General features: G+C 37.7%; 1 protein-coding gene across 2 annotated transcripts in view; it reads left to right on the plus strand.

Annotated features, from left to right (window-relative positions):
* Rngtt (RNA guanylyltransferase and 5'-phosphatase) overlaps positions 1-26,793 on the plus strand; it is a 200,989-nt gene that overhangs the window by 118,108 nt on the left and 56,088 nt on the right. For both annotated transcript variants that reach the window (XM_028780899.1, XM_028780902.1), the window contains exon 14: positions 11,234-11,300. In XM_028780899.1, the coding sequence (XP_028636732.1) occupies positions 11,234-11,300 (67 nt within the window). The remainder of the gene's footprint in view (positions 1-11,233; positions 11,301-26,793) is intronic.

Consider the following 26,793-nt stretch of genomic DNA (forward strand, 5'->3'; position numbering starts at 1 on the left):
GAGCAACTGTATTTATATCAGATACTCTTCTTCAACAGTGTACAAAGTGAGGCAGTTCACCTCAGTTAAGTAAAACTATAATGCAGTTCCTTTCTACAACAGTATAACAATGTAATATGTTTGTCTTCATTCTATTAGGGTTAGTGTTGAGAGGAGAATGTGTGAATATGAAGATTGTTGAGATTTCAGATTGGAGTTTAATTCCCTAATAAACCATTCTTCTCTTTATTTGTAGGTAAGGTAAGGCATAAAATTATTCTTAGCATTATTGGGTAGCCAGTTACATAGGGAACTATGAGTTTAATGCCTTAGCTTTTAAACTCAACCTTTATAATATAGAATCCATTGTAATTTACTAACTTAAGAATAGCATGTGGGCCTCCATAGCTAACTTATGATAATGTATCTGAATAGGTTTTGCTACCAAATTATTTATCTGTCGTATCACAGAGTTAGTACACCTATTTGAGGCCCAGGGACCAGCAGAAATAAGCAAATAGAAACCAAATAATGGTCCCAAGATGAGAGGAAGTAGGGTTGACAACCTTGGAGAGGCTGAAAACCAATTCTTGTACCAGCATTCATCTGTCTCTTTCTCTCTCTGATTTTTCTCAGGGCCCTCACTGACCTATTTCATGCTCTCTTTAACCCTCCTTGTCTTGTCTATGTAAAGGCAACCTTCTTCTTTAAGGGCTGTACACAGTCAAGAGCTGTACACAGCCTTTTCTATTGTAATAGAGTAAATCAAGTCCCATAAGGATCTTTGCGTCATACATGTATACTAACACCAAGTCTTGGGTCTCAGTGGAAAAACATTGAAACAGATGGCTATAAGCTATTGTAAACAGGCAACTTTTGTGGAAATTTACCAGCCTGAGTAGTCATAGACCTTGTAAATAGGTAGCCTTGGCAGACAATACCAACTTAGATAAGGACAAGTGAGTCATAGGCAGAGTCATAGAGACCTGTCCCCTGAACCTTCACCCAGCTGATACCCGGTTCTGAAAGATATCTGTATTCCCCCTGAACACTCACACTCCACTGTCATTCCCTTCCCCACATCCTGCCTTTCTGTGTTTATACCCCTGTGTGAATTAATTATGATTTGAGAAAATAAATTATAAAAAAAAAAAAAAAAGAACAGCATGTGGGGCTGACAACTCAGCAGGTAAGGACACATAACTGCTAGTCTTGATATTCTTATTCAGTTTCTGGAGCCTATGTTGTAAAGAAAGGTTGTCCTGATCTCTACATATGTGCAGTCACATGTGTTTGTGTGTGTGCACACACACACACACACACACGAACAAATGTAATTTTAGAAAAGAACAAGATGCAAGCTGGGTATGATGGTTCATGTATGTGGTCCTAGCACTCAGGAGACTGAGGATTGCTGTGAGTTCCAGGTTAGACTGTATAAAATCCTGTCTTAAACAAGCATACAAACAAATAAAACAGAATCATTTTTTGCAGTTTTCTCATATAGAGTGCAGTTGGAATACTGGTTTCCAGTTAAATTAAGCTCTTTGAATACCTATTGCCATTAACATAGGATATTGTTAATATTTGTACTTCTTTTATTTCTGTTTTTGGGCAATTGTGGTTGTTTGTTTGGTATAGTACTTATTGTTTGTATTCTTAATTTTACAGAAATATCTTTTTGTACTCCCACTGTTGCTTTGAAGGGACATTGTGACCATGTAGCTCTTATAAAGGAAAATATTTAATTGGGGCTGGCTTACCGTTTCAGAGGTTTAGTCCATTGTCATCATGGTGGGGAACGTGACAGAGTGGTGCTGGAGAAGGAGCTGAGAGTTCTCCATCTTGATCCACAGGCAGCAGAAGGAGACTGTGTGCCACACTGGACTTAGCTTGACGTAGGAGACCTCAGAGTCCAGTGACACATTTCATCCAACAAAGCCACACCTCCTAATAATGCCACTTCCGATGGGCCAAGCATTCAAATACAAGAGTCTGTGGGGCCATACCTATTTAAACCACCACACCCAATTTTCTGTTATTCTTTCTGTTTGCTCCTCCTGTCCCTGGGAAACCAGCTTCTTTAATTTCGGCTTTAGTTTTCTTGTGGGTTTTTTTTTTTTTTTGTACAAATGAATTGATAAATGAACAAATTCTCTACCAAGGGTACTGAGGGTAGCACGCTACCCCTTTTGTATTTTATCCTTTTAACATTTTCTTCATTCCACTGCACGACTGTGTTATTACTTTACTGTGTCTCAAAAGGCAGAATAAGAGACTAAATCTCACACATCCCAGGCTTGCCTTAGACTTGGTATGCAGCTGAAGATGACTTTGAACTTATGATCTATCTGCCTCTAATACACAAGTGCTAGGATTACAGGCATGCACCACCATGTTTAGTTTTATGCTGGGTTCAAACCCAGGGCTTTGTGCAGGCTAGTCGAGCACCAACTAAATTATATCCATAGCCCCCAAATTATTAATTTTAGTGTAGTTAGATTCCTGAATACTCTTCCTTATGTTATGATTATTATCTGTGTAGGTAGCCAGTTTCTTCAGTACTGTATAATTACAGGGTTAACCCTTTCTCACTGTTCTGCACTGTCACTGTGTATGAAGGCAGTGTTTGTATATTCCTCAGTGTGGGTTTTTCTACTAGATTCCAGTGATCATGACTGTTTGAGTATCAGACATCATATTAGCTTCACTGCTGAAAAATGATATGGATTTACTAGATACCTATTTCAATGATATAATTTGAGGAAGTAATTGAATATTAACCAGAATTTAATCTGGTTGTTTTAGATGATAGTAACTTTTGACAACATAAACATAAATTATTCTTTCACTTTTTAAACTTGTTTCTTTCATGAATGATTGGTAATTTTATAAATTGAAGCTTTTTTTCCTTATTAGGCTTTTTCCCCCTAGATTAAAAGTGAGTTTTTTTTTTTTTTAAAAAAAAAACAATTTATTTTACTTGAGTTATTTTTGGTTTTGTTTTCAAACTGCTTATTGGTATAGAAATAGAGTTTGAACTACTACTTATGAATCTTTCTATTGACTCTTTCATGACATAGTTACTTTATTTCTCTGTATCAAGTTACAGTTACTTTGGTTTTAGACATTCTCATGTATCCTAGGTTAGTCTTGACTTGATATGAAGCAAAAATGTTTTTGACCTCCTGAAACTCTCGCCTCTCCTTCAAGTGATGGAGTTATATACCTGTGCCACTACCTTTGGTTTACATGGGATTGGGGGCCAAGCACAGTATTTTATGTGCTGTAAGGTAACAGTTTACCACCTGAGCTACATCCTGAGCCCCTCCATTGTAGTTTAAAGTGAAGTTCTTTTTAAGCACTGAATAATTCTTCACCACAGGTACCACTTTATCTGTTTTTCTACTGGAAAAAAAAAACCATATTGGCTGCATGAAATTTTAGCAGTTTGGAATAAAGCTACTATTAAATCCCTTTTACATTGCTAGGCATCGTGGGGTATATATAATTTTTAGCAGTGGGGGAGGCTAAGAGGAGGATCTCAAGCATGATGGCAGTCTTTGCCCTGTCTCAATAAACACAAGCTAAAACAAATTCCCATTCCAGTGTCTGCATAGTCATGTTTGTGCTTTGATAAGCACCAAGGAATAAGACTGCTGGGTTTTATGGTAATAAAAGTATTCTCTTCAAGTATCATGGACCACACCTTCAATGCTAGCCTTGGGGAAGCAGATACATGTTGATCTCTGTGAATTCAGGCCATCCAGAGCTACATAGTAAGCCCCTGCCTTTAAAAACAAGAAAGTGCATAACTGTGTAAGGAAACTATTAGTTCCCACAGTAGCTCTGCTGTTTCGTGTCTCTACCAGTGATCTATGTGCATTCCTGTTCCTCAATCCTCACCAGCACTTATCAGCATGAGTATCAGTTTTGGCCAGTCTTGAAGATATGTAGTGGCACCTTATTTCAATTAACATGCGCTTAATTACATGACACTGAACATCTCTGTGTGAATGTGTGGTCTATATGTATGATTACTGATAAGAACTATAAGTCAACTTCTGTAATGTCTTCCTCTGTCAGTCTCTACCTTATTTTGCAGACAGAGTCTCACTTAACCTAGAACTCACTGATCATACAGATTAACTGGTGACCAAATTTCTGGGATTCAATGTATGCATTGCTGTGTCTGGCTTTTTACATAGGTGCTAGAGGTCTGAATTTAGGTCCTAATTCTTGTGCAGCATGCACTTTACCCACTGAGCAATCACCTGTCCCCTGAAAATCTTCTATTATTTGTATATTCTGGGTGAATTTTTGTTTTTGTTTTGGGGATGGCAGTACTGGGTGTTGAACCAAGGGCCTTCCATAGGCTAGGCAATAGAACTATATACCTCTCCCTTTTCTTTTTATACACTTAAACTTTTTTGTTGTTTGTTTATTTCTCTATTTATTGTGGGTGTCAGTGTGTGCAAAGGATGGGGGCAAGTCTCTCCTTCTGCCATGTGGCTTCTAGAGATATCAAGTCAGGTTTTTAAACTTGCCTACAATCACCTTCATTGCTGAGCCATCTCCATAGCTGTGTTCCCCCTCTCCCATGTACTGTTTTCTTTTTTCATTTGGTTTGATTTGAGGGGGTATATTTTTTATTTCTTTCAAATATGTCTTTTGCAAATGTTTTCTTTCATTCTATGGCTTATCTTTGTATTTTCTCTTAGTCAAGATTGCTTTTTTTGTGCGATTGCTTATCTTTTTACACTTCCTAAATTTATTTTACTAGCCTTTGTGTGTGTGTGTGTGTATGTCAGATGACAGCTTTGTAGAGTTGGTTCTCTCCCTTCTTTTGTAAATGGGTTTTAGGGATTGAACTTAGGATGTCGGGTTTGTGTAATAAATACTTGTGCCTGCTGAGCCATTTCACCAGTTTGAAAATTGCTTTAAATTTTTTTCTTCTTATCCAACTTTAAGAAGTTGTGCTGATACTATTAAATAAAATAGAATATATTTATTCTTCTAAGTATGATTAGAATTAATTTTACCTGTAAATGTTTGGTAGAATTTGCTGGTCAATCTAGGTAGACTTTTGTTTTCTTTGTAGAAATCATTTTTAAATGTTATTGAGTCAGAGAAGACTTCTAACATTGAAACTTTTTTTGATCATATATACTCACATTCACGTGGCACTGTGTGCATGAGGACATCTTAATACAAGTGTGTATTTATGTTGAGATGTATCTATATAAAATATAGGAACCACAAGTGAGAGAAAACAAAATATTTGTCTTTCTGGCTTAGTTCACTTACGATGATTTTGTCCAATTGGTTTCTTGTAGATAGTACAACTTTGCTCTTTATGGCAACTTTGGATATAGTCTTATCAGCTTATTTTTGTATTTTCCTAGAATAAGTAAATTAGAATTGCAAAACTTGTTGGTATAAAAGCATTTATAAAAAGTGAGTTTAGTCATTTTTTTCTGCTTAAAATTTTATTTTTAAAAAGATTGTCTGTCTGTCTGTCTGTCTGTCTATGTAAGTATACACCACATGTGTTCAGGTATCCCCAGAAACCAGAAGAGAGGGCATTGGATTCCCTGGAGCTGCCTGATATGGGAGCTGGGAATCAAGCCAGGTCATGCTGAAAGAGCAGAAAGTACTTTTAACTCTTGAGTCATCTTTCCAGCACCACCCACCTTACTTTTTATTTTTTCTCTTGTCTTATTAGAAATCAATTTATTATTTATTTTAAGGTAAATAGTTTTGTAGTGTTTTGATCCTTTGTAGCATGTTTACTATTAGTTTCGGCTCACCTGTGAGACTTAGAGATGGGAATAGTTTGCAAATAATATTCATGATACTCTGTGTTGGCTGGGCATTGGCTCAGTGGATAAAATGCGTTCTGTGTGAGTATCTGAGTTGGAATTCCAGAACCCACATAAAGCTGGATGAGATAGTGTGTGTCTGTGATCTTAGGGCTTCTGTCAAGTTGGAGGGCAGAGACAGGAGAGTCCCTTAAAATTCAGCACTCAGCTGGCTACACACACAAAGGTCCTGTCTTAAACAAGGTGGAAGTGAAGGGCCAACCTCAGAGGCTGACCTCTACAAAGATGCCTTTACACAAATGTGACCACAGGTAAACATACCATATACGTACAGACAAAGATGAAAGAACACTATACACCATTTCAAAGCACTTTATTGGAAGTTGAAATGATATCTGATTGTTAAGTATGGTATATGTATTAGTGTTTTACCTCTATGTATGTATGTGCACTACATGCATGCCTGATGCTTGCAGGGGCCAGAGGAGAGCATCAGATTCCTTGGAACTGGAGTTACAGAAGATTGTGAGCTGCCTTATGGGTCCTAGGAATTGAGCCTGAGTCTTCTGGAAGAGTAGACATACTCTTAACTGCTTACCATCTCTCCAGTTCCTAAAGTCAGTTTAGAATTATTAGGTTCTTGTTTTGATTTCTTGAGATCTCATTCTCGTCCCCACTGGATCTTTCTCCCTCAGCCTCCTGAATGCTCGGATTATAGATGTGTGCTACTACATCCATCTTTATTTTAAATTGTTAATTTAAGGTAATAGTAGACTGTATTGTTTTTGAAGGAATACTTTTGTATCTATGTGATATGAATCAGTATATGTCTGATGTCAGCATATGGTGAATGAAGTCCATTTAATGTTTGTTCTGTTACCCAACAGGATTTGCTCATTTTTAATTGAGAAGTGTTTATGGGAACAATGTTGGGACTTTTCTAGTAATAGACAGTTATTACTATTTGTGTTTGAAAAGTCAAGAACAATGAACACTAGTTTTACCTATCCTTAGTTCTTCAAAAGCCACAGTCAAACCCTCTCATCTAACACTACTTCTGTGTAAATGTTTTCAAGAGTCCTGCTTGATAGCCATACTACCAGGCATTTAGTTAGGAACCAGTTCTTTAAGGGCCATTAGTAGTTTATAAAGATCATGGTGATGTTCACTTAACATAAGGACAGAACAGCTTCATGGTTTTAAATGAGCTAGAATTTCTGTCTTAAAGTATATGACTTCAGTGCTGAATTAGTGCCTTCCTGTGGAGATTGAAAACATGTGATTGCTGTATTGAAGTACATGTACTCTGTCATGGCAAATGCTGCCACAATTACTTGGCAATAATTATGCATACACTTTAGCAAAACAATCTTTTAAAAGAGAAAACATTTAAAGAAGTATTTCACTTTAAAATTGGAAATTTATATTCCCAAAGTATTATCTTATATCTTACTCTTAGTAAATTAATTGAAACCAGTCATGGTGTCATGTGCCTTAATCTCAGCACTCAGGAGGCAGAGGCAGGTGGATCTCTGTGAGGTTTCAGGACAGCCAAAGCTATACACTGAGCCCTTGTCTTAAACAACAACAGTAAAGCCCTGTTCCACTGAAAATAGTTAGATATATACTAAGGAGTAATAGATGCTTTTAAAAGTTGGATATAAAGTCTATCTGGTAACATTTAAGAAAATAGTGAGGAAATGTAGTTTTTAGATAGCAAATTAAAGGAATGGAGGTACACACTAAATAGTATATTGGCAAACTTCCTGAAATGCATGTGCCTGGTAATTAGACGCATATTGACTTTTAAATGTCAGCCAGCTTTTATTCTCTTCCTTTCCTGTGTCTATTTGTATGAACAGTAATTATTTTTACTTTTCAAGGGGGTTTATCAAGTTTTCTGTGAACATTTGTTAATTACTACTACTATATATAGCTGCTACCAGCAATGGTTCAAGGTTTTCTTGGTTGAATTTATTAGTTGTTAAAACATTGCTAAGATTTTCTCATTTCATTATTGAGACTTAGGGACATATTCTGTGCTTTGTACTTGAATCCAGTAAACTAATACTCTTAGTTGTGCCCATTATAGTATATTATCGACATATTATCATTTACATTCTAAGAGGAAAAAAGAACTGGGCTAAGTTAGGCCAGTTAACTTTAATTTAGGCTTGTGTATGCCTGCTGTTAATATGTTCTTTTAGTGTGTTTTACTGGCCATATAGGCTATAGAAGCAGACAATGTTTAAAGGAGACTGAAACTCTGCCCTGTTTCATGTTTTAAGATGCTTGCTTTCTTCATCACACTAGGTAGTCCATGCCAATGGAGAAGGATCACACAAACACCCTACATCTCCATCCAATGGCAAATAAGATTACACAAGTATCAAAAACATTCTAATTTCAGAAAAGTTATTAATAAATGTGAATTCTAAAACTCTTGAAGTAGTGTTTTGAAGCCGAGGCTTGAATAGTAAAGAGACTGTTATGCCAGGTCCTGTGCTAATGTACCTGTAATCCTAGCACTTGGAGGGAAAGGTAGCCTGGTGTGTGAAGTGAGATCTCTACAGCCCTGCTTCAAAAACTCAAACCAAATACCACAGAAAGGAGATTGTTAAAATAAGTCTTGAATATTCTAATTTTCAGTGATTATGCCATATGGTACTCTAAAAAGGTTCCATTGGCTTCCTTGAATTTGCACTTGTTTACTATATATATCTTTGAATGTTCTGTTCTCAGATTCATGTAATAGAATGAATAGTTATCCTGCAGCTCATTTGAGGTCTGTTACCTGTCATAAGAAAGCTTTTAACATCATACCATGTAGATTCTTAGAATTGTTTGTACATAGAAATAATACAAGCTTTTCCTCCAAATATTAATGCTAAAACGGAAGTTATGTCCATTCCTTTACATGTCTTTTAGTAAAAGTATTATATAGAAGAATGAGAAATATTATGACTAGTATTTATGTCCCATAGCTTACTTCACTCTACTAATTACTTTTTAATCATTCCAAAGTTGTAAAGGCAGTATTTCTTTATCCATAGGGTTTTGATGTGGACTGTGAATATAGCTGTATATAGAGGACTTGTCTTTATGTATGAGGCTCTAAGGTCAAGTCCCAGCACCAACAAAACCCACCTGGAGCTTTGGTGCAATTAAGAATGAGAAAATACTGATTGACATAGAACCATAATCCCAGAACTTGGGAGGCTTAGGTAGGCCACCATGACTTAGAAGCCCTTTTGGGCTGCAAGTAAGTCTGTCTTAAGAAAGGAAAACAAAGGACTGCAGAGATAGTTCAGGGGTGAATAACACTGGTTGCTTTTCTAGAAGACTCGGGTTTAATTTTCAACACCTATTTGGGAACTTAAAACCATCATGGTTTTTTTTTTTCTTTCATATATTATATCCCGACTGCAGTCTCCCCTCCCCCCAGCCTTCCCCTTTATTTCTCTATGTCTATTCCCCCCACTTTGCCTTCCCTCAGAAAAGAGCAGGCCTCTCAGGGATATAAAACATGGCATAACAAGCAACAATAAGACGAGGCATGTACCATCATAACAAGGCTAGATTAGACTACCCAGTAGGAGGAACAGGTTCCCACCAGCAGGCAAAGGAGTCAGAGATAGCCCCTGCTCCCACTGGTTAGGGATCCTACAAGAGCACAAAGCTATTCAGACATAACATGTATCAGAGGACTAGGTCAGACCCCTGCAGGCTCCCTGATCTCTGTGAGCCCCTGTGAGTCCGATCAGTTGATTCTTCAGGCCATGTTCTTGGAGTGTTCTTAACCTTCTTGGTTCTTCACATTCTTCCTTCACCTTGACAGGACTCCGGGAGCTCTGCCTAGTGTTTGGCTATAGGACTGACTGTATCTGCTCCTATTAGTTGCTGGATGGAGTCTGACTAATCTCTCTGATGACAGTTTATGCTAGGCTCCAGTCCCAGAACACTCTGCAGTTAGGTTGAAGATTTTGTGGCTTGGTTGGTATCCCTTCCCCTTCAATTTAGACCTTACCTGCTTACAGAAGATGCCTGAGTCAGGCTCCCTGACCCCCATTACTAGGAGTATTTGCTAGCATAACCATCTCTTGTATCTCAAGTTCAGAACTCAAATTCTGAGGGACCTGAGTCCCTCATTTGGCCTCTTTGGGTACCAGACATGCACCTCTTTGGGTACCAGACATGCACGTGGTACAGCAGACATAGATGCAGGCAAAATATCCATATACATATAATTGGTTTTTTTTAAGTGCAAACAAATGGCATAATGGACGTTCTAGAAACCTGAGTGGGAAGAAAAAAAAGGATGATTTAAGGAATGAAACTATATAGACTGACTTTTACTCCTTACTCAAGCTGCAGCTTCTGTATACTCAGACTTTAACTCTATAATCTATAAGGTCTCTATAATCAGGGCCCTTTACCCCAATGACAGACATTTTATTATGTCTCGGGTCAAAGCCACCCTTTTGTTAGTATTGTGTCATATTTTTGGTAAAATTTTAGGATGGAATTAAACTCATTATTATCCATAATACATAGTTGTGGGCATGCATTCACTAGTTCTTTAATTAAATCTTTGTAAATTTTTGAATATAATATTCATCACCTCATTTCCAGAGACACTAGTAATTTTATTAGAATTATTGTTGAGTGTTAAGTTTTTTGAGATGTAGAAGCAGGTAGCCCAAGCTAGCCTTGAACTCTCTTGTGTATCAAAAGCTGACCTTAAACCTTTAATCTTCCTGCTTTCATCTCATGAATGCTAGGATTATAAGCCTCTGAAAACACACCCTGTTTTATGTTGTGCTGACTTCATGCATGCTAGGCAAATATCCTACCTGCCTGAGGTACATCCTAGCCCCATTCTAACATTTTACCCCACTCTATTTCTTGGCAATAGAAGTATTCCTTTAGTGTTACTATCTCACTGTTCAAAAGACAATGATTGTGTATTGATGCTTTATAGTATCTATTAGAGAAATCTCTCTCTCTCTCTCTCTCTCTCTCTCTCTCTCTCTCTCTCTCTCTCTCTCTGTGTGTGTGTGTGTGTGTGTGTGTGTGTCTGTCTGTCTGTCTGTCTGTCTGTCTAGGGAAATCAACCTTGGGTATTATTTCTTAGATGCTATCTACCTTGTTTTTTTTAGACGGTCTCTTTTTTGGCCCCAAACCTGGCAGTAAGACTGGACTGGTTAGCAGCTGGTCCTGTCTCTGCCTCCTGGTGCTTAGATCACAAGCTGTTGCCACCACACCTGGCTCTTGGGGCATTGGGCTCAGGTCTTCATGCTTCTGCAGCAAACACTTTACTGATGAAGTTACTGCTCCAGTTTCCCCACTTTTTATTATTATGCATTCTTGCATCAAAGGCAGAGTACTTTATAAATGAGGTTTTATTTTATTTTATTTTTTTCACCTTGTAGGTTGCTTCCACAGAATGTTGGCCTTCTCTATGTTGGAGGTTATGAAAGACCCTTTGCACAAATCAAGGTATGATTGTTCATTTTCTGTGTGCTTTTTTTGATGTTTACTTATCTGGAACCCACTGTTTAGTAAAAACTCACCAGTCTCATCAAAGATGTTGTGAATATGAAGGAATAATTTCATGGATGGATTTTGCTAATGTGTGCTGCAAAAGTTGTTAACCAATATCAGACCCAGAGTTTAAAACTCTGCACATCAACATGTTGGCGGCCAAAATATGTGACTTGAAACTGAAAATGGATCCCCCCAGAGAGAGTTATTAATTTAACAGGCTGCCAATCCAAGGACCAGTAAGATTCTGCACAGAGCTTTACCAACCTAAGAAGTGCATTGCTTTTGATAATGCATATTCCTCGATGGGTAAGAAAGGCATTCTTGTCGGAACGACCTAAAACAGGCTCAGTCTTGTGTATGAAATAAAAAGGGGGAAAGGCTGCTTGCCTGGAATCTGACATTGGCCAAGGACAAGGAAATGGGCTTCAGGCAGGAATCTGACATTAGGCTAGAACAAAGAAGTAATTTCAAGAAGAAATCTAAATCTTAGGCTAGAACAAAGAATTAGGCTTCGGGCATGAAAGTGACTTTGGGCTCTGACAGGGAAGTAGGCTCAGATATTTTGATCATCCTGATAAGCCCTTAGAAAAAGTGATGGGGACTTTGTTTATTGCCCTGCTTATTCTTTGACTATTTGTGTTTATTGTCTTGCTTGATCCTCGACTATTTGCATCTATGTATTGCTAGTTCCTCAACCTAGAACTGACCTTAATACTTGCATGTAATTAAAATGGTATAAAAGCAGATTGGGGGGAAAAAAACCTCTGCTCATTCTAGAGTTGACTTTCAACAATGGTTTTAGAATGTGCGCTCTCCTTTATTGGGGAGTGATTTACAGCAGTATGCTGTAATTAGACATCCATTTTGACAAAAGCTAACATATTTACTTATGTAAAAACTATTAAGATAATAAAATATATCTATCACTTAAAAGAACATACTGGATCACCTGGAACTTTTTTTCATTCTGGTTTTTTTTTTTTTATCAGTTTCCCCCCTAGAAACTACTAAAGTAACTTGTATTGTAGAGGAGTTTATATATTTTAGTATTTACATGTGTGGAATTGTACATTTCCATTCTCTTATGTTCCTGTCTTTCACTCAGCATGATTATTTTGAAATTCATCTACACTCTTGCACTTACAGTTACTACTTTTCTTTGTGTGATCCTGTTGGAAATTGAATCAAGTGACTCGTGTTACCATTTGCACGTAGTTTTTCAGGGAGGATATGTGCTTTTTTCCCCTCTTGGGTAGTGGAGTTATCCTGTATTTTTCAGGGTAGATAGATAGGTCTGTACCATTGACCTTCCACCAGTACCATACTTTATGGATTATTGTAGCTTTATAGTAAGTTCCAAAATCAAATTGTATAAATCCTTCTGTTTTGTTCTTCTTTTTAAATGTATATTTGGTTAATCTAGTTTTCTTTCATTTTCATATCTTTTTAAAAATTATTGCATCAGTTTATAAAAAAGAGCTTATTTAAATTCTGTTTGGGATTATGTTGAATCTATAGATAGATTTAAATAAGATTGAAATTTTAACAGTATTGTGATATGAGAAACTGGGTTTGGTTCCCAGGAGAGGAAGGCAGAGTTTAATAATACAGGGTTGTTCATCAAGCAAGACTGTATCTCTCTGTTTAATCCAGCTTTAATGTCTCACTGATATTTTCTTCTTTTGGTGGTCTCGTATAGTTTTACAATGCATGAGCATCTGTATTTCATATTTTTGATACTATTATAAAAATATTTTTATTTCTCTTTCTGAATGTTCATTGCTAATGTGCAAAAAGGTGATTTTAAATGTTGACTTTGACGTCCGTAGTATTACTGCACTCAATTATTGGTTCTGGTAGTGATTTTTGTAGATTTTATAGGATTTCTTTACATTTATGTGATCCATTGAAAAAGACTGTCCTTGTCTGATGTAGGTGCATTTCACTGCAGTTTCTTTATTGTTCTGGCAACAGTCTATAATGCCAGACTGAACAGTAATGGTTAGAGTGAATATCCTTGGCCATCTTCCTATCTCAAAGGAAAAACATTCAGTCTTTTGTCACAATTGTTTCCATAGTAATATTAGTTAAGAATTGATCAAATGGGCTTGAGAGATACCTCAGCACTTTTAAAGTGCCGTTCTTGCAGAGGACTAGAGTTTGGCTCCTAGGACTCAGGCGGCTCCTAACTAGCTGTAACTAGCTCCAGTGCATCCATCTCCCTCTCCTGGCCTCTGGGTACCTATACACACAGATAATGTAATAATTTTTAAGAGTTGATTAATTCTAGTTAGCATTGTTGTAAGAAATGAAAGAAAAAATAGGGCTGAGTAGTAGCTTAGTAGGTAAAGCATTTCCCGTGTGAGTGTGGGAGGCATGAGATTGAATCCCTAGCACCCACATAAAGCTGGATTGTGTCTGTAATCCAGTGTTCACTTGGCAAGATGAGAGGCAGAGTACACAACTGCAAACAAAGACACCATGTGTGGAAACTGAAACCTTTCAACAAGGTTGTCCTCTGATCTTTATATGAGAGCACGCTTGCACACTTGACTGTTTGTATATCTCCCCTGCCCCATGTACACATTAAATACACACCAGAGGGGTAGAGAAATGGGGAAAAGGTAACAAGGCAGTAAATAAAAGGGAAGATTTGAACCTTTACTTTTTCTTTGTTATTGTAACTTTCTGTTAATGTTTGTAAGAGGTCTTGTTAATCCCACTGATTAAAGAATGAGACCACTACCACAATTTTGAGCCAAATTTGAAGCAAGCTTTATTAAATACTGGCCAGGATGATGGGCGCTGGTCAGGTCTATGCTCAGGAATTACCAGAGAATGGCTACAAACTATGTTAGTTTTCCACACTTATAAAGGCTCTGTTTTTCCTGCTTTGTCCAGTCAGGGGCAGGCATACATCCTGGCAGCCATTTGGAACAATTTGTAGTCAGCAGCTGTTTTTTGGATGGTGTCTGTCAGCCAAGTGGAAATCTGCTGAGACAGATACAGACTGGGCACAGAAGTTACAGTTTAGGAATGTAAAGGAAAATCTTACATTTGGAACTTTCAGGCCCACTGTCCTTGTGGAGGGAGGCGTCCCAAGGAGGGGCGGGCTGCATAATCACACCCTCAGGGGCAAGCAGGTAGGGAAGGTAGGAAACTTAGGCTGTACTTATCTGGGGTCATTTGACCTGTGAGAGGTGGTTCCAACTTGTGTGACTTCCTCAACTTCCTGAAGCTTACATAAAATTTTCAGTTTACAAAAAGAGATAAAAGTTTTAGCTATATTAGCATTACCACTATTTGTAACCTGTTCTAAAATCCACAATGTGGAAAAAGCAGCTAACAGATGTCTGTAAAACAGCTGGAGTAGACTCATGCCTTTGAGTTATAGCAAAAGCTATGTGCTGACTTAAAAAAGCATGAAAATTCTTTTCTCTGTCCAGAGAATTAGATATGTATAGATTGGACAGAGGTGTTTTTAGCCTGATGAGAAGCACTTTTAAGTCTATACTTTGATGATAACAAAAGGAAAATAGAAATTTTGAGCTTGTGACTGATAGTAGTATATAGTAGGTAGTGCTTTAACAGCTTACCAGACTTCACTGATCAGTGCTAAAACTCTGACACTGAAATCTTAGTATAACAATAGCATAAAGAGGAAGGAGGAAATCTGAAACATTAGTACTTAAATCTCTTTCTTATACTTTTACAACTTGTATTACATACCTTAAAACATTTTCTTAGACACTCGGAAATTACATAAACGTTTTCACATCCTCAGACCTTTGCACACCTTATAACATTTTCTTAGATCATCAGAATTTATATAAAGATAAAACCTTTTAATTTCATCTAGTCATTTACCAGAGACACAAGTAGTTACTGAGAGCAGTCATTGTAAAGCAAGTTCTTTTAAATAAATAAAGGAATATTTAAAAGAATTACATCTGAAACTTGTTTAGTCTTTAATATAAAGTTTTCTAGCAAGGCAAACCTGTCTGCCTTTCTCAGCAGAAGGTCTAGGAGCTCTAGGAAAAAGCAAGGCCTGATTTTTACATATGAAATGAACTTACAAGGTAGTTGCAGCCTCTAGGAAGGAGCTGGTTGCCTGCTGCTGCTAAACTGATAAATCTACATTTTTCTTGCCTTAAATGCCATCAGAGATCTGAGAAGGATAAATTATAGTAGGAAGTATAATCCAAGCGGCCTATGTATCAGTTAAAATGACAGAGATATACCTACTACCTAGTTGGTTGCCATAGGCTCATGTGGTCTCAAACTTCATTGGTGGCAATGGTCAGTATTCATCTGTCCTACAAGACAGCATTTGATCTTGAGTCACACAGAGCAGTAGGCCTTTGACTGCCAGACCCAGGTCCATGAGATTTTCATGTAGATGAGGAACTTGAGAGGCTGATCTTTCTTTGACCAAGCAGAGTAGAGCAGTTAGCCCAGCAGTGTTCACAGCCTTGTGCATATTCCTGGCAACAGGCGAGCATAGGGAAGTTTTTCTCAGTGATTAGTGTTACTGCAACCCAGGTGGGAAAGTGGGTGTCCCATTCTATTTGGAGATCTTAGAGTTCCTTCTAATTTCTCATATAATGGGAAGTTTTTTAAATAAACATTTAAAATGCCATAGTCAGCAGATCTCTGAAGAATGTGAGGACCATCTGTTAAATTTACTTGTGTTAGGTTTAACCTTGAGAACCTTGAGCTTTAGGAGGCTAGATAAAGGTTATTACTATAATTAGTTAATTTGGACTTAGCATGACTAAGTATAGTTCTGACTGTTAGCTTCCATGTCTTAACCAACTTTAACAGTTTAGTTAGTAGCTTTTATCTCTGTTAAGTTTGAGCCTTATACCATTTTCTGAATTGAAGCTCTTTTAATATGAAAATAAAATTTTAAATCACACAGTCCATAAGAAAATTGGTAACTACTTTCCTGGTGCTTTTTTAGTGTACCATTGCAGAATATTACAGTTTCTTTTAAGACTCAGTTTATCAAAATATCTAAAGCTTATCAAGGTTATCAAAGACAAGGAGGTTAGACCTACATCTGCAAATCAGTCTCTGCTAGCCTGGATAGACTTTAGGTAAGAAGAGACATTCTGTGGGCTTTCTGCCAGACGGCTTAGGTCATTATCGTCCTGCATCATGAAATAGGAATATCCTTGTTTCTGGTGTTTGGTGCTTATAGCAGTGGCCACAATATTAGCCATTTATTATTTATTTATTATTTATTTATTTATTTAATGTTAATAAGGACATCATAATATAAAGCATTTTATAAATGTCCCATAGCCTTATAAATTTAAATATTTTAAAAAGCTGATCTTTAAAATCTCCAGTTTTTTAATTTATATTTCCTCTAAAAGAAGTTTAAAAATCTAAACTGTAGGCCCCTGCAATATCAAAAATAAAGTACCCTTTTAAAAGTACACTATTTTACTCCAAGTGAGAAGAAACAGGGTATAACCACAATAAGGCAAAACCAAATTTCAGTAGTTCAGTAGTGCAAACAATTCAGTGCTCAATATCTGGTATTCATTCATTGTCCCTGGGCTTCCTCAAGGGGCTTAGGTCACTTCTCCAGTCTCAGCTTTGGCAGTGCATACAGCCTGTCTTCTCTGCTCCATCTGGCTCCATTTTATTATGGCTGTTGTTTCTGGTCACTTGGCACAAACATTTCCAAAACTGCTAGAGTCTCTCTTCTGAGATCTTTTTAGAAACTTGAACTCTGCCACACAATGCAAAGTCTCAGTTGCTTTTCATGACCCTTTTATGACTTTAAAACCAATACCACCTGGGTGATTCTACATTATAACAGTAGGCTACCAGCACAAGGTACTTTGTTGTATATAAATGCATGGAGATGCAGCTTTAATACCTTATTAAAGAAGGCACTGTTTTAAATGTTATCTTTCATAAACCTCATTTTTTATGACTTTGTTTTCAGGACAGGAATTATCATATAAAAATATATACTAATTCAAAATATCTTGGAGACCTCCTTGGTTGGTGTCTACCATGTGGATACTTTTCATCAAGAGGGTGAAGTCTCATGACATTCACCCTCTCTGATCTAGCAAAGATGGCTTCCAGACATGTGACTGAGGACAGCAGATAAGATGGTGGCAAGCCATCTTTTGCTTATATCCTGAAATGGTGTCACTACACAAGGTTCTTTTAAGATACCTATGTATAGATTTTTAGCTTTCAACAAACACCCTGTGTTACAAGTTTTAAGTTAACTTTTTTCTTGCAATTTTAGTCATACTCAATAAACTTACAAATCTTGAGGTACAGAGAGTGCACATGATAGTCTTACAAATCTTGAGATAAGGTTTATATCTTAGCAAAGATAGTAAATGAAATCTGTAGTCTAATCTTTGACTGTTTTTCTTTGTTTTCTTTTCTCCATCACAGAATCAGGTGGCTTGCCTGACACAGGACATAGAGGAAAGTGTTTTTAAATAAGCATGCTTGGATTTAGAGAAGGGAGAGCCATAGTCTCAACTGCAGAACTAGCTTTTTCAGTAAAGTAGAACAGCATAAAACAACTTTAGTATTACCCACATCCAAAAGACATTAGAGTCCCTGCTAAACTGAATCCAGTGACCAGAAAGCTCAGAGATAAATTTTTCCTTGGACAGAGTATCGTGGCTATCAGAGTAGCCATGGCAAGCAGCTTTAGTGTTGGTGGCTGTGGATGGTGGATGGTGGCTGTGGCTGGTGGCAGCAGAGATAGCAAAAACAAAACCAATAGTACAGAACACAGAAAAACCCACGTACTCAAAGGGGACCAGTCAGAAACAAAACATGTGATCACCATCATTTATATATTCAGCTGACCCTGACCCATGTTCATCTTGGCTACCACATTTGTAACAAAACTTACAGACATACGAGAGAACACACAAACAGACAAAGCTTTCCAAACCACCAGAGCCACATAGGTGACATCTTGCTCCTTGACCTGGGCCAGAGTGTATTTGGGTCCTGTCAAACCCGTCTACATCCCAGACCGGGATCTCACAGCACATAACCAGACTGACTTAGATGGCTGCTGGTTTTCTCAGCACTGCAGTACACTCTGGTAGTCCAGGAAAACAAAAGCACTGTGAGGAGCCTTGGAACATCTAAAGATGTGTGCCTCCTGAGGTGGCCAGCCCTTCAGCACTGTAGTTTGTAGTGAAGATCCTTCTTTATAATTTGCATGGGTGGTGGTCTGATCTCACTGGGGCCTCCAGAAAAACGTTAATTCCATTGGGTGAAATTAAGACCATTACCACAGATCTTAAACCAGATTTGAAGCGTGCTTTATTTAAACCTACTGTTCTGATGAACACTTAGCCAGATCCATACCAGGATTCTCAGAGAATGCTGTGTGTTACCTTAGATCTGTGCAATATAAAGGCAATATCCACAAAACTACTTTTTGCCTTTGTCCAAGCAGGGACAAAAATATATCCTGACTGACTTCCTGCCTATTTTCCTCCTGTCTACATGTAATCAAGTACATCCATGAGGTTGGGGCAACCTACCTTGATGGCTTGTTATCTTTCATGAACAATAGCCCAGGAAGTTTTCTGTTCTTGGGAAAATGGGGTTTACAGGTTAGAGGCATTTTTGTTGCGGAGATCTCTTAAGCACAGTAATTAAAACATAACTTTAGTCCATACAGTATGTTCAATTTGGTGGTGGAAGTTTGTGGTTTAGTTTTCTGAAATTTTTTCAGCATTGGTTTCTTGGCTCGGGAGTTACTTTACTGCTGCTTATTTGAAAGTTGTACCTAAATTTCTTTCTATCTGCACATATGATGCAGTTTTGTACTTTGAAAAAAACCACAATTTTTTCACTTAGCTTGAACAGGATATGCCTACTTTTAATAGAGGGTAATTAATCTTAATATCAACATTATTTTTTAATGATAAAAAATGTATATTTAGAATTAGCCAGCTGGGCTCAGTTTAGATGATCCCAATCTTCCTGGCAATATCCAGAGCATCATAATCAGGAGCCAGTCGAACACAGCCTTCTTCTCTCCATTAGACTTTAATCAACAGATTGACTTTGGCCACATCATTATCATAGAGTTTCTTCACGGCCTCTTTGATCTGGTGCTAATTGGCCTTGACATCCACAGTGAACACAAGTGTGCTGTTAATCTTCTTCGTGTCTGATTTAGTGATTGGGGGAATTTGATGATGGTGTAATGGTCAAGCTTGTTTTACTCTCTTTAGGGTATTAGGCTAGAGTGTGGGTGGTGTGTGAATCTTCCTTTTGGTCGTGGACCCTTGCAGCACTACTTTCTTGGGGTTCAAGGCATTCACTTGGCTTTGGTCTTAGGAGGGGCATGAGCTTCCTTCGTTGCTTTCAGTGCCAACTTTGATATAAACATTATTTTGCTGTAAATTTTACCATAATTATGATATCAGCACGTCTTACCTACAGTACCTACAGTAATTTATCTTAAAACACTTCAAAGTCTGTCATTAACATTATAAATTGTGTTTCCTGATTTCTTAGGGAATGATAAGCATTCAGATATATTTTTCCTTCTTTTTTCAGTGTTTCTACAACACTAGTGATGTTGGCAAGAATGTCTTTATAACTTCGCCTCACTGTCCACTCATGGAATTTAACATCAGAGCCAGAAAGCTTGCCGAATTTCAATAGGAGCATTTCTGGCAGCATAGTTTCTCTCCACTAACCTTCTCTTTTTTATCCTCTCCTTTCTCCTTCTCTTCCATTCCCTGCACCCCTTCTATGATTGGAAAATCAGTAGGGGGAAGAAGGGAAAGAGAGACAGAACGGGCAAGCATGTATGCATGTGGATTACATGTGATCTCAAAAGCATTATTATATGTATGAGGATATATCCTTTATCAGTCACCTGTTTCAGTAACATAACATTTTTTAAATCAAGGTCTTAGTTAACATGGTGTGTGATGGAAGATACTCCTTTGTCAGCTCTTTTTGCCTGATTAATCAACTTGACTAAAAATAAAAAAATCCATTATTTTAGGTTATCTTATTCCTTTGATGTTCTCTCATTCACCATGGAAAGGTTTCTTAACTTTATAATTGTTTAAGATCTTTCATAATTCCTTGGTTATAACTGATTACGTCTCTATCTAATTAAAATATGTAGGCGATCATTGGAAACAATAAAAATAGATCACATGTTTGAGATGGTGCTTGAAAATTAAGGTTAATTTTTTGTTTAAGTCTGTGCTGACTTCTGAAAATACCAGCATTTTGTTATATCTGTTTTTTTCTCCCATTATACTAAGTATAATGATGATGCGTTCTGTGCCATAGATATCACATATAATCTTTTAAATAAGTTGATTTATACCATGTGTTTTTCTTAATACTTCATTTATAAGATCCTTTTAATTATGTGTATGTGTGTAAGTGTATTTTCCTGTCTCTATTAACCAAAAAGATACTGAATACCTAAAAATAGTTTTCAGAGCAAATATTTATTAAGAAATCTGATTTTAAACATATATCTATATAAAATATAATGAACTAAATAAAACATTGATCATTTTCTAATGATTTACGTGGAATAAAGAATTGTTCTATGAATCTTAAGCTATTATTTTCTACAGTAATGAAACAGATTTATTTTTAAAATTCAAATAACATTAAACCTAATTATGGGTGATTTAGGTTTAAATGTATTGAACTGTACATAACTTGGGATACTAGTTCACTATAAAATTATATGCAGTCTTTGGAATTAAAAGGCAAAGGCCCACCAGGATGTCCCACATTGTCATCCCAGTACTTGGGAAGTTGAAACAAAAGGGTTGCCGTCAGTTTCTGAACTACATAAAGACTGTGAAGATATCAAAATGAAAATTTAAAAAAAATTTTTTTAAATTATTTTTTGAGATAAGGTCTCAACTGTAGATCAGACTGACCTCAAAAATCACAATGACCTGCCTTTGTCTTCTCCTGGTTTTGCTGAGTGCATGCTTTGATTCAGTTTTAATTTTTTAAGTCTTTTAGAAGTCTGACTGGTTGGAATTAGGTATATCATTGCCTAATATCTAGATTAATTCTATCTTAATACTTACAGCTAACTTTGTACTATTATTTAAATTTAAATTGTATTTTACATGTTATACTTTTTCTCCCCCTCCCCCCCACTGAATTATCTACCCTTAGCCTAAGGTATAAGCTAAGCTGGTGTTGAATTTGTGAGCTTTCTGCCTTATCCTGTGCAGCAATTTGACTGCCAGCCTGTGATACCATTGGTCAGTCTTGCTTTATTTTATACCTGCTATTTTGTTTTTTTTCTAGAACAATTTATGCTATAGGGAATTCCTTTTTGTTTTTTTATTTGTTTGTTTGTTTTTAAGGCTGGTTTGGAACTTACTACATAGCCAAGGGTGACCTTGAACTTCTTATCCTCCTGCCTCTATATTCCAAGTGCTCAGATTACAGGTATAGATGAACCACCATACACAGTTTATATGGTTTTAGGAAACAAACTCAGGTCTTTATACATATTATATGAGTATTTTACCAAGTGAGCTACATCACCAGGCCAAAATCTTAATGTTAATTCTCCAAGTTTTCTAATCTTAAAGACTCAACAGGTGGAATCCATAATTCTCATGGAGTGAAAGACTCTCCATGTGGTGTTTAATCAGGTTACTGAAAGATTGAAGGCCACAGGGTTACCACTCTTGAAACAGTTTTATATTATGTTGTCTGTTCCAGTTCCTACAGCCCAGGATGTGTGAGAGATGGTGAGGCTAAGTGTAACTTTTTATTTTTTCTCTTATCTATTAGATTCACCAAAGTTTCTCTTCCTTCCTCTCCTCCCAGTACCTTTTCTCACCCCAACCCTTTCCAGCACTCTTCCACTTCCTTTCAGAAAAGGGCAACCCTCCTAGAAATATCAACAAACATGGCCTATCAAGTTGCAATAAGACTGGGCAGCTCCTCTTGTATTAAAGCTGGACAAGGCAACCCAGTGGGAGGAAAGGGGTCCTAAAAACAGGCAAAAGAGTCAGAGATAGCCCTACCCCAACCCTGCTCCCACTGTCCTGCTAGAAGTCCAAACCACACAACCATACCATATATGCAGCGGGTCTAAGTCAGACCCAGCAGGCTCTCTAATTGTCAGTTCATTCTCTGAGCTTCTATGGGCCCAGGTTAGTTGATTCTATGGGTTTTCTTATGGCGTCCTTGTCCCCTTTGGCTCCTAGAATCTTTCCTCCCCCTCTTTTGCAGGATTTCCCCCAAGCTCTGCCTAATGTTTGGATGTAGATCTCTGCATCTGTTTCCATCAGTTGCTGGATGAGGCCAATTACCTTTATGTCATCCTATGCTTGTGTCTATGAGTCTAGCAGAGTATCATTAGAAGCCCATTTTTGGCTCCTCCCGCCCTCCCTCCCTCTTTCCTTTTTCCCTCCTTCCCTCCCTCCCTTCCTTCCTCTCTCTCCCTTCTGCTGCTGCTGCTGTTGCCGGTGGTGGTGATGGTGGTGGTGGTATTTGGTTCTATCCTAGGAGTGTGGGCTTATCTAACCTCTGGTTCCTGGCTCTTGGCAGTGACAGAGGTGGGTTCCCTTTCATGGCATGGGTCTCAAAGTTAGACAAGTCTTGGTTGGGCTCTCCCACAGTTTCTGCACCACCTTTACCCCAGGACACCTTATAGGCAAGACATATTGTAGGTCGAAGGTTTGAGGCTAGGACGGTGTCCCAATCCGTCTACTGGAAGTCTTGTCTGGTTACAGGACATGGCCAGTTCAAACATTGTATCTCCCCTTACTCTAGAAGTCTTAGCTAGAGTCACTGTCTTTGATTCCTGGGAGTTTCCATTGGAATAGATTTCTTCCTTGCACTTGAAGTGCCCCTTAATTCTAGTTGTATCTCACAGTATTTTCTCCATCTTCCCTCAACCTGATGCCTCCTGTTCCCAATCCCCACCCACCCCTAGTCCATCTGTGATATCTGTTCTGTTTTCTTTTCCCAGGGAGATTCATGCATCCTTCTTGAGCCCCTCTTGTTATGTTGCCTCTCTAGGTCTGTGGATTGTAGCATGATTGTCCTTTACTTTACAGCTAATGTCCACTTATAAGTAAGTACATACTATGTTTGTCTTTCTGAGTCTGGGTTACTTACAGGATGGTTTTTTTTTTTCTAATTCCATCAGTTTTCCTGCAAATTTCATGATGTATTTTTTTAAACAGCTGAGTAATACTCCATTGCATAAATGCACATTTTCTTTATCCATTTTTCATTGACAGTCATCTGAGTTGTTCCCAGTTTCTGGCTATTATGAATAAAGCTGTTATGGACATAGTTGAACACAAGTGTTTTTGTGAAAGTATGGAGCATCTTTTGGCTATTTGCCTAGGAGTGGTATTGGCTGGGCGTTGAGGTAGATTTGATTCTCAATTTCCTGAGAAACCACCACATTAATTTCCAAAGTGGCTGTACAAGTTTGTGTTTCCACCACCAATGGAAGAGTGTTCTCCTCACTCCACATCCTTGCCAGCATAAGCTGTCTCTTCTGTTCTTGATCTTAGCTATTCTGACAGGTGTACGATGGAATTAGAATCATTTTGATTTGCATTTCCCTGATGGCTATGGAACTTGAACATCCCTCTTTAAGCACTTCTCAGCCATTTGAGATTCCTCTGTTGAGAATTATCTGGTTAGATCTGGTTAGAATTATCTGGTTAAATTGGGTTATTTGGTTAGTTGATATCTAGTTTCTTGATATATATATATATATATATATATATATGAATTATAATTAGCCGTTTGTCAGAGGAAGAGTTGGTAAAATCTTCTTTCATTCTGTAGGCTGCTGTTCTTTCCTGTTGATGGTGCCTTCTTCTTTTACCAGATTACATATCTTTGAATTTGTGGCATAGATGATCAGAATTGAGATATCATCTTGATGGAGTTTTCCCTTGATGAGTATGAAGTGTCCTTCTTCATCTCTTGATTAATTTTGGTTGGAAATCTGTTTTGTTAGCTATTAGAATGGCCACATCAGCTTGCTTCTAGGGTCCATTTGCTTGGAAAATCATTTTCCAACTCTTTACTCTGAGGTAATGTCATCTTTGATGTTGAGGTATAAAACTGCCATGTTTTAAATGTAAGTGCCACTCAGCAAAAATCTGAAAAGAACTGTAAGCATTACTCTGGATTCTTTTTTTTCTAAGATATTTCTTTTTTCAGTCAACTTTTGAGGGACTAGGTGTCCCTAGTCACAGTCACTCACTGGAATGTGACTTACATTAAAAAAAAAAAAAAATCTGGTAGCCAAGAAAATTTAGGTTGCTCTCTGCGTCCAGGTGCACATATAGAGGGTAAAAAGAAGTATTATCTCACCTTCTTTTTTTTTTTCTTTTCTTCTATTTTTAAAAACTGTCTGGAGCTGGAGAGGGCTAACAGGTTATGAACATTTGTGTGCCTCCCAGCACACACTGAGTGGCTTGCAACTGTTCAGCTCTTCTGGTCCCTGTAGGGTGTGGGGTCGTGTCGCGTCCACCCTCGACCAGCAAGGAAGACGCAACGCGCGAGCTCTTCTCCAAGCAGTTTATTCAGGACCTTTGAACAATCTTCTGACTGACAACCCCCCCCCCCACCCCGGGGGGAAAGCATCTCCCAGGCTTAAGTACTCTAGGACTAGCCAACCCCCAACTGTCACGTGGCAACAGCAGATAGGCCCACAAACACGGAGACAAGCCAGATCACCAGCCACAGCCAAATAAGGAGTTGTTTACTCCTAAGAGCACTCGCCAACAGGTGGCAGAAGGCGGAGACGGGCGCCATCTTAAGGGCGCAGCACTATGCGGCTCTCCACAGGGTGGTAGGCACACAAAAGTAAAGATAAATCTTTTTTAAAAGTTAGAATTATTTTAATTTTGGATCCTTCTATTGTACAAAAGACTATTGAAAATAACTTGATATATTTGCCAACTAGTGGTTGTTTAAAAGATATTTGGAGCATATATGGAGGTTCATGCCCATAATCTCACTACTTGGGAGGCTGAAGCAGGAGGATTGCCACAAGTTGAGATCAAAATAATAAAAACCTGTCTCAGGGCTGGCATCGGTATTTATTTGATATATTAGGTCAACATTATTATTTCAATAAACTAATGCTTATATTCATATTTTAAATCTTTAAAATGCCTTCCACACTTAAGGAATATAAAAGGTATATTTTTGATGAGGCTCTGTCTCAGAGAGAAAGAAATGTGCTCCTGTCAGGTTTTGTACATGTGCTTATAGGTATGCAATATAAACTGAACTTCAAAGTAGATGTGATGTCACAACTGTTAGTTCTTTTGCTTTTGGTTTTTTTTAAATTTAGTTTCCATGTGTTCATCATGATGGGACCATATGTGGGATCAGAGGATAGTTTTAAGGAGTTACCATGTAGTTTCTGGGCATGGAACTCAGGTCCTCAGGCTTGGTGGCAACTGCCTTTTTAGCTACTGAGCCATCGTGTTGTGTCTTGGTTCATTTTTCAGTGCTGGACTCAGCCCATAGAATTTTCTCTGTTGAGACTGACTCACTGTTTGGCAAATCCTGCTTCAGAATAAGACTCCTCCAGCTAATACTGCCATATGCTTCCAGCAGGAAAATGCCACACTTGTGACAGTAAGGAAGCTGTTCGCCCCTAAATTGAAGCTAGACCTTAAGACTGGCCTTGGAGAGGAAGAACAAGACAAAAGAATATGCACAGTTGCTGGGTAGAGGGTAGAGACGGATGAAGATACAAATGAGAATAGAGTTAAGATGTCTTATAAAACTGTAAATCCATTTTCAGCTTCAAAGTTTCTAACTCTAAAGAACAGAAGGGAGCCTTCTACACCTCCTCTTTCTTCCAAGTGATTTCATATACTTTGAGGATAGAGAAAGAAATAAAGATCAAATCTACCCTTAATGAAAAAATAAGAAGTGGAGGTGGGTGAGAATTTGAGAGAAAGCAATTGCATCAGATTTAGATTTTTATGACATATTCATTGAGTGATGACTAAGTTTTTCATAGTTCTGTTAATAATGAGGAAGCATTTTCAGTGTCTTAGATTTACAATAATAAGGATTGAAGAAGTTATCTAGATTTTAAGAGCAAGATTACTAAGAAAAAAAGTGAACAACAACAGACTCATCATTGTAGCTCTGAAGATTTCTTTTTCTACAAAATAGCTGTTAAATTGTTCTTCAGATCTCCAAAATAAGGGAGCTGTTACTTTGTGAGAGATCTTAACATTTCTACATCATGGTCCAGGGAAGTGGTACAGTAGGTAAGTGTTTGCCATGCAGACATGAGAGTCTGACTTCAGTTCCTTGCCTGTAATTCCAGTCTGAAAGATAGATCTCTGGGGCAAGCATGGAGCTCCAGGGAGAGAGAGAGAGAGAGAGAGAGAGAGAGAGAGAGAGAGAGAGAGAG

This window comes from Grammomys surdaster, unplaced genomic scaffold (assembly GCF_004785775.1).
Source record: "Grammomys surdaster isolate TR1022 unplaced genomic scaffold, NIH_TR_1.0 97, whole genome shotgun sequence".
NCBI lineage: Eukaryota > Metazoa > Chordata > Mammalia > Rodentia > Muridae > Grammomys > Grammomys surdaster.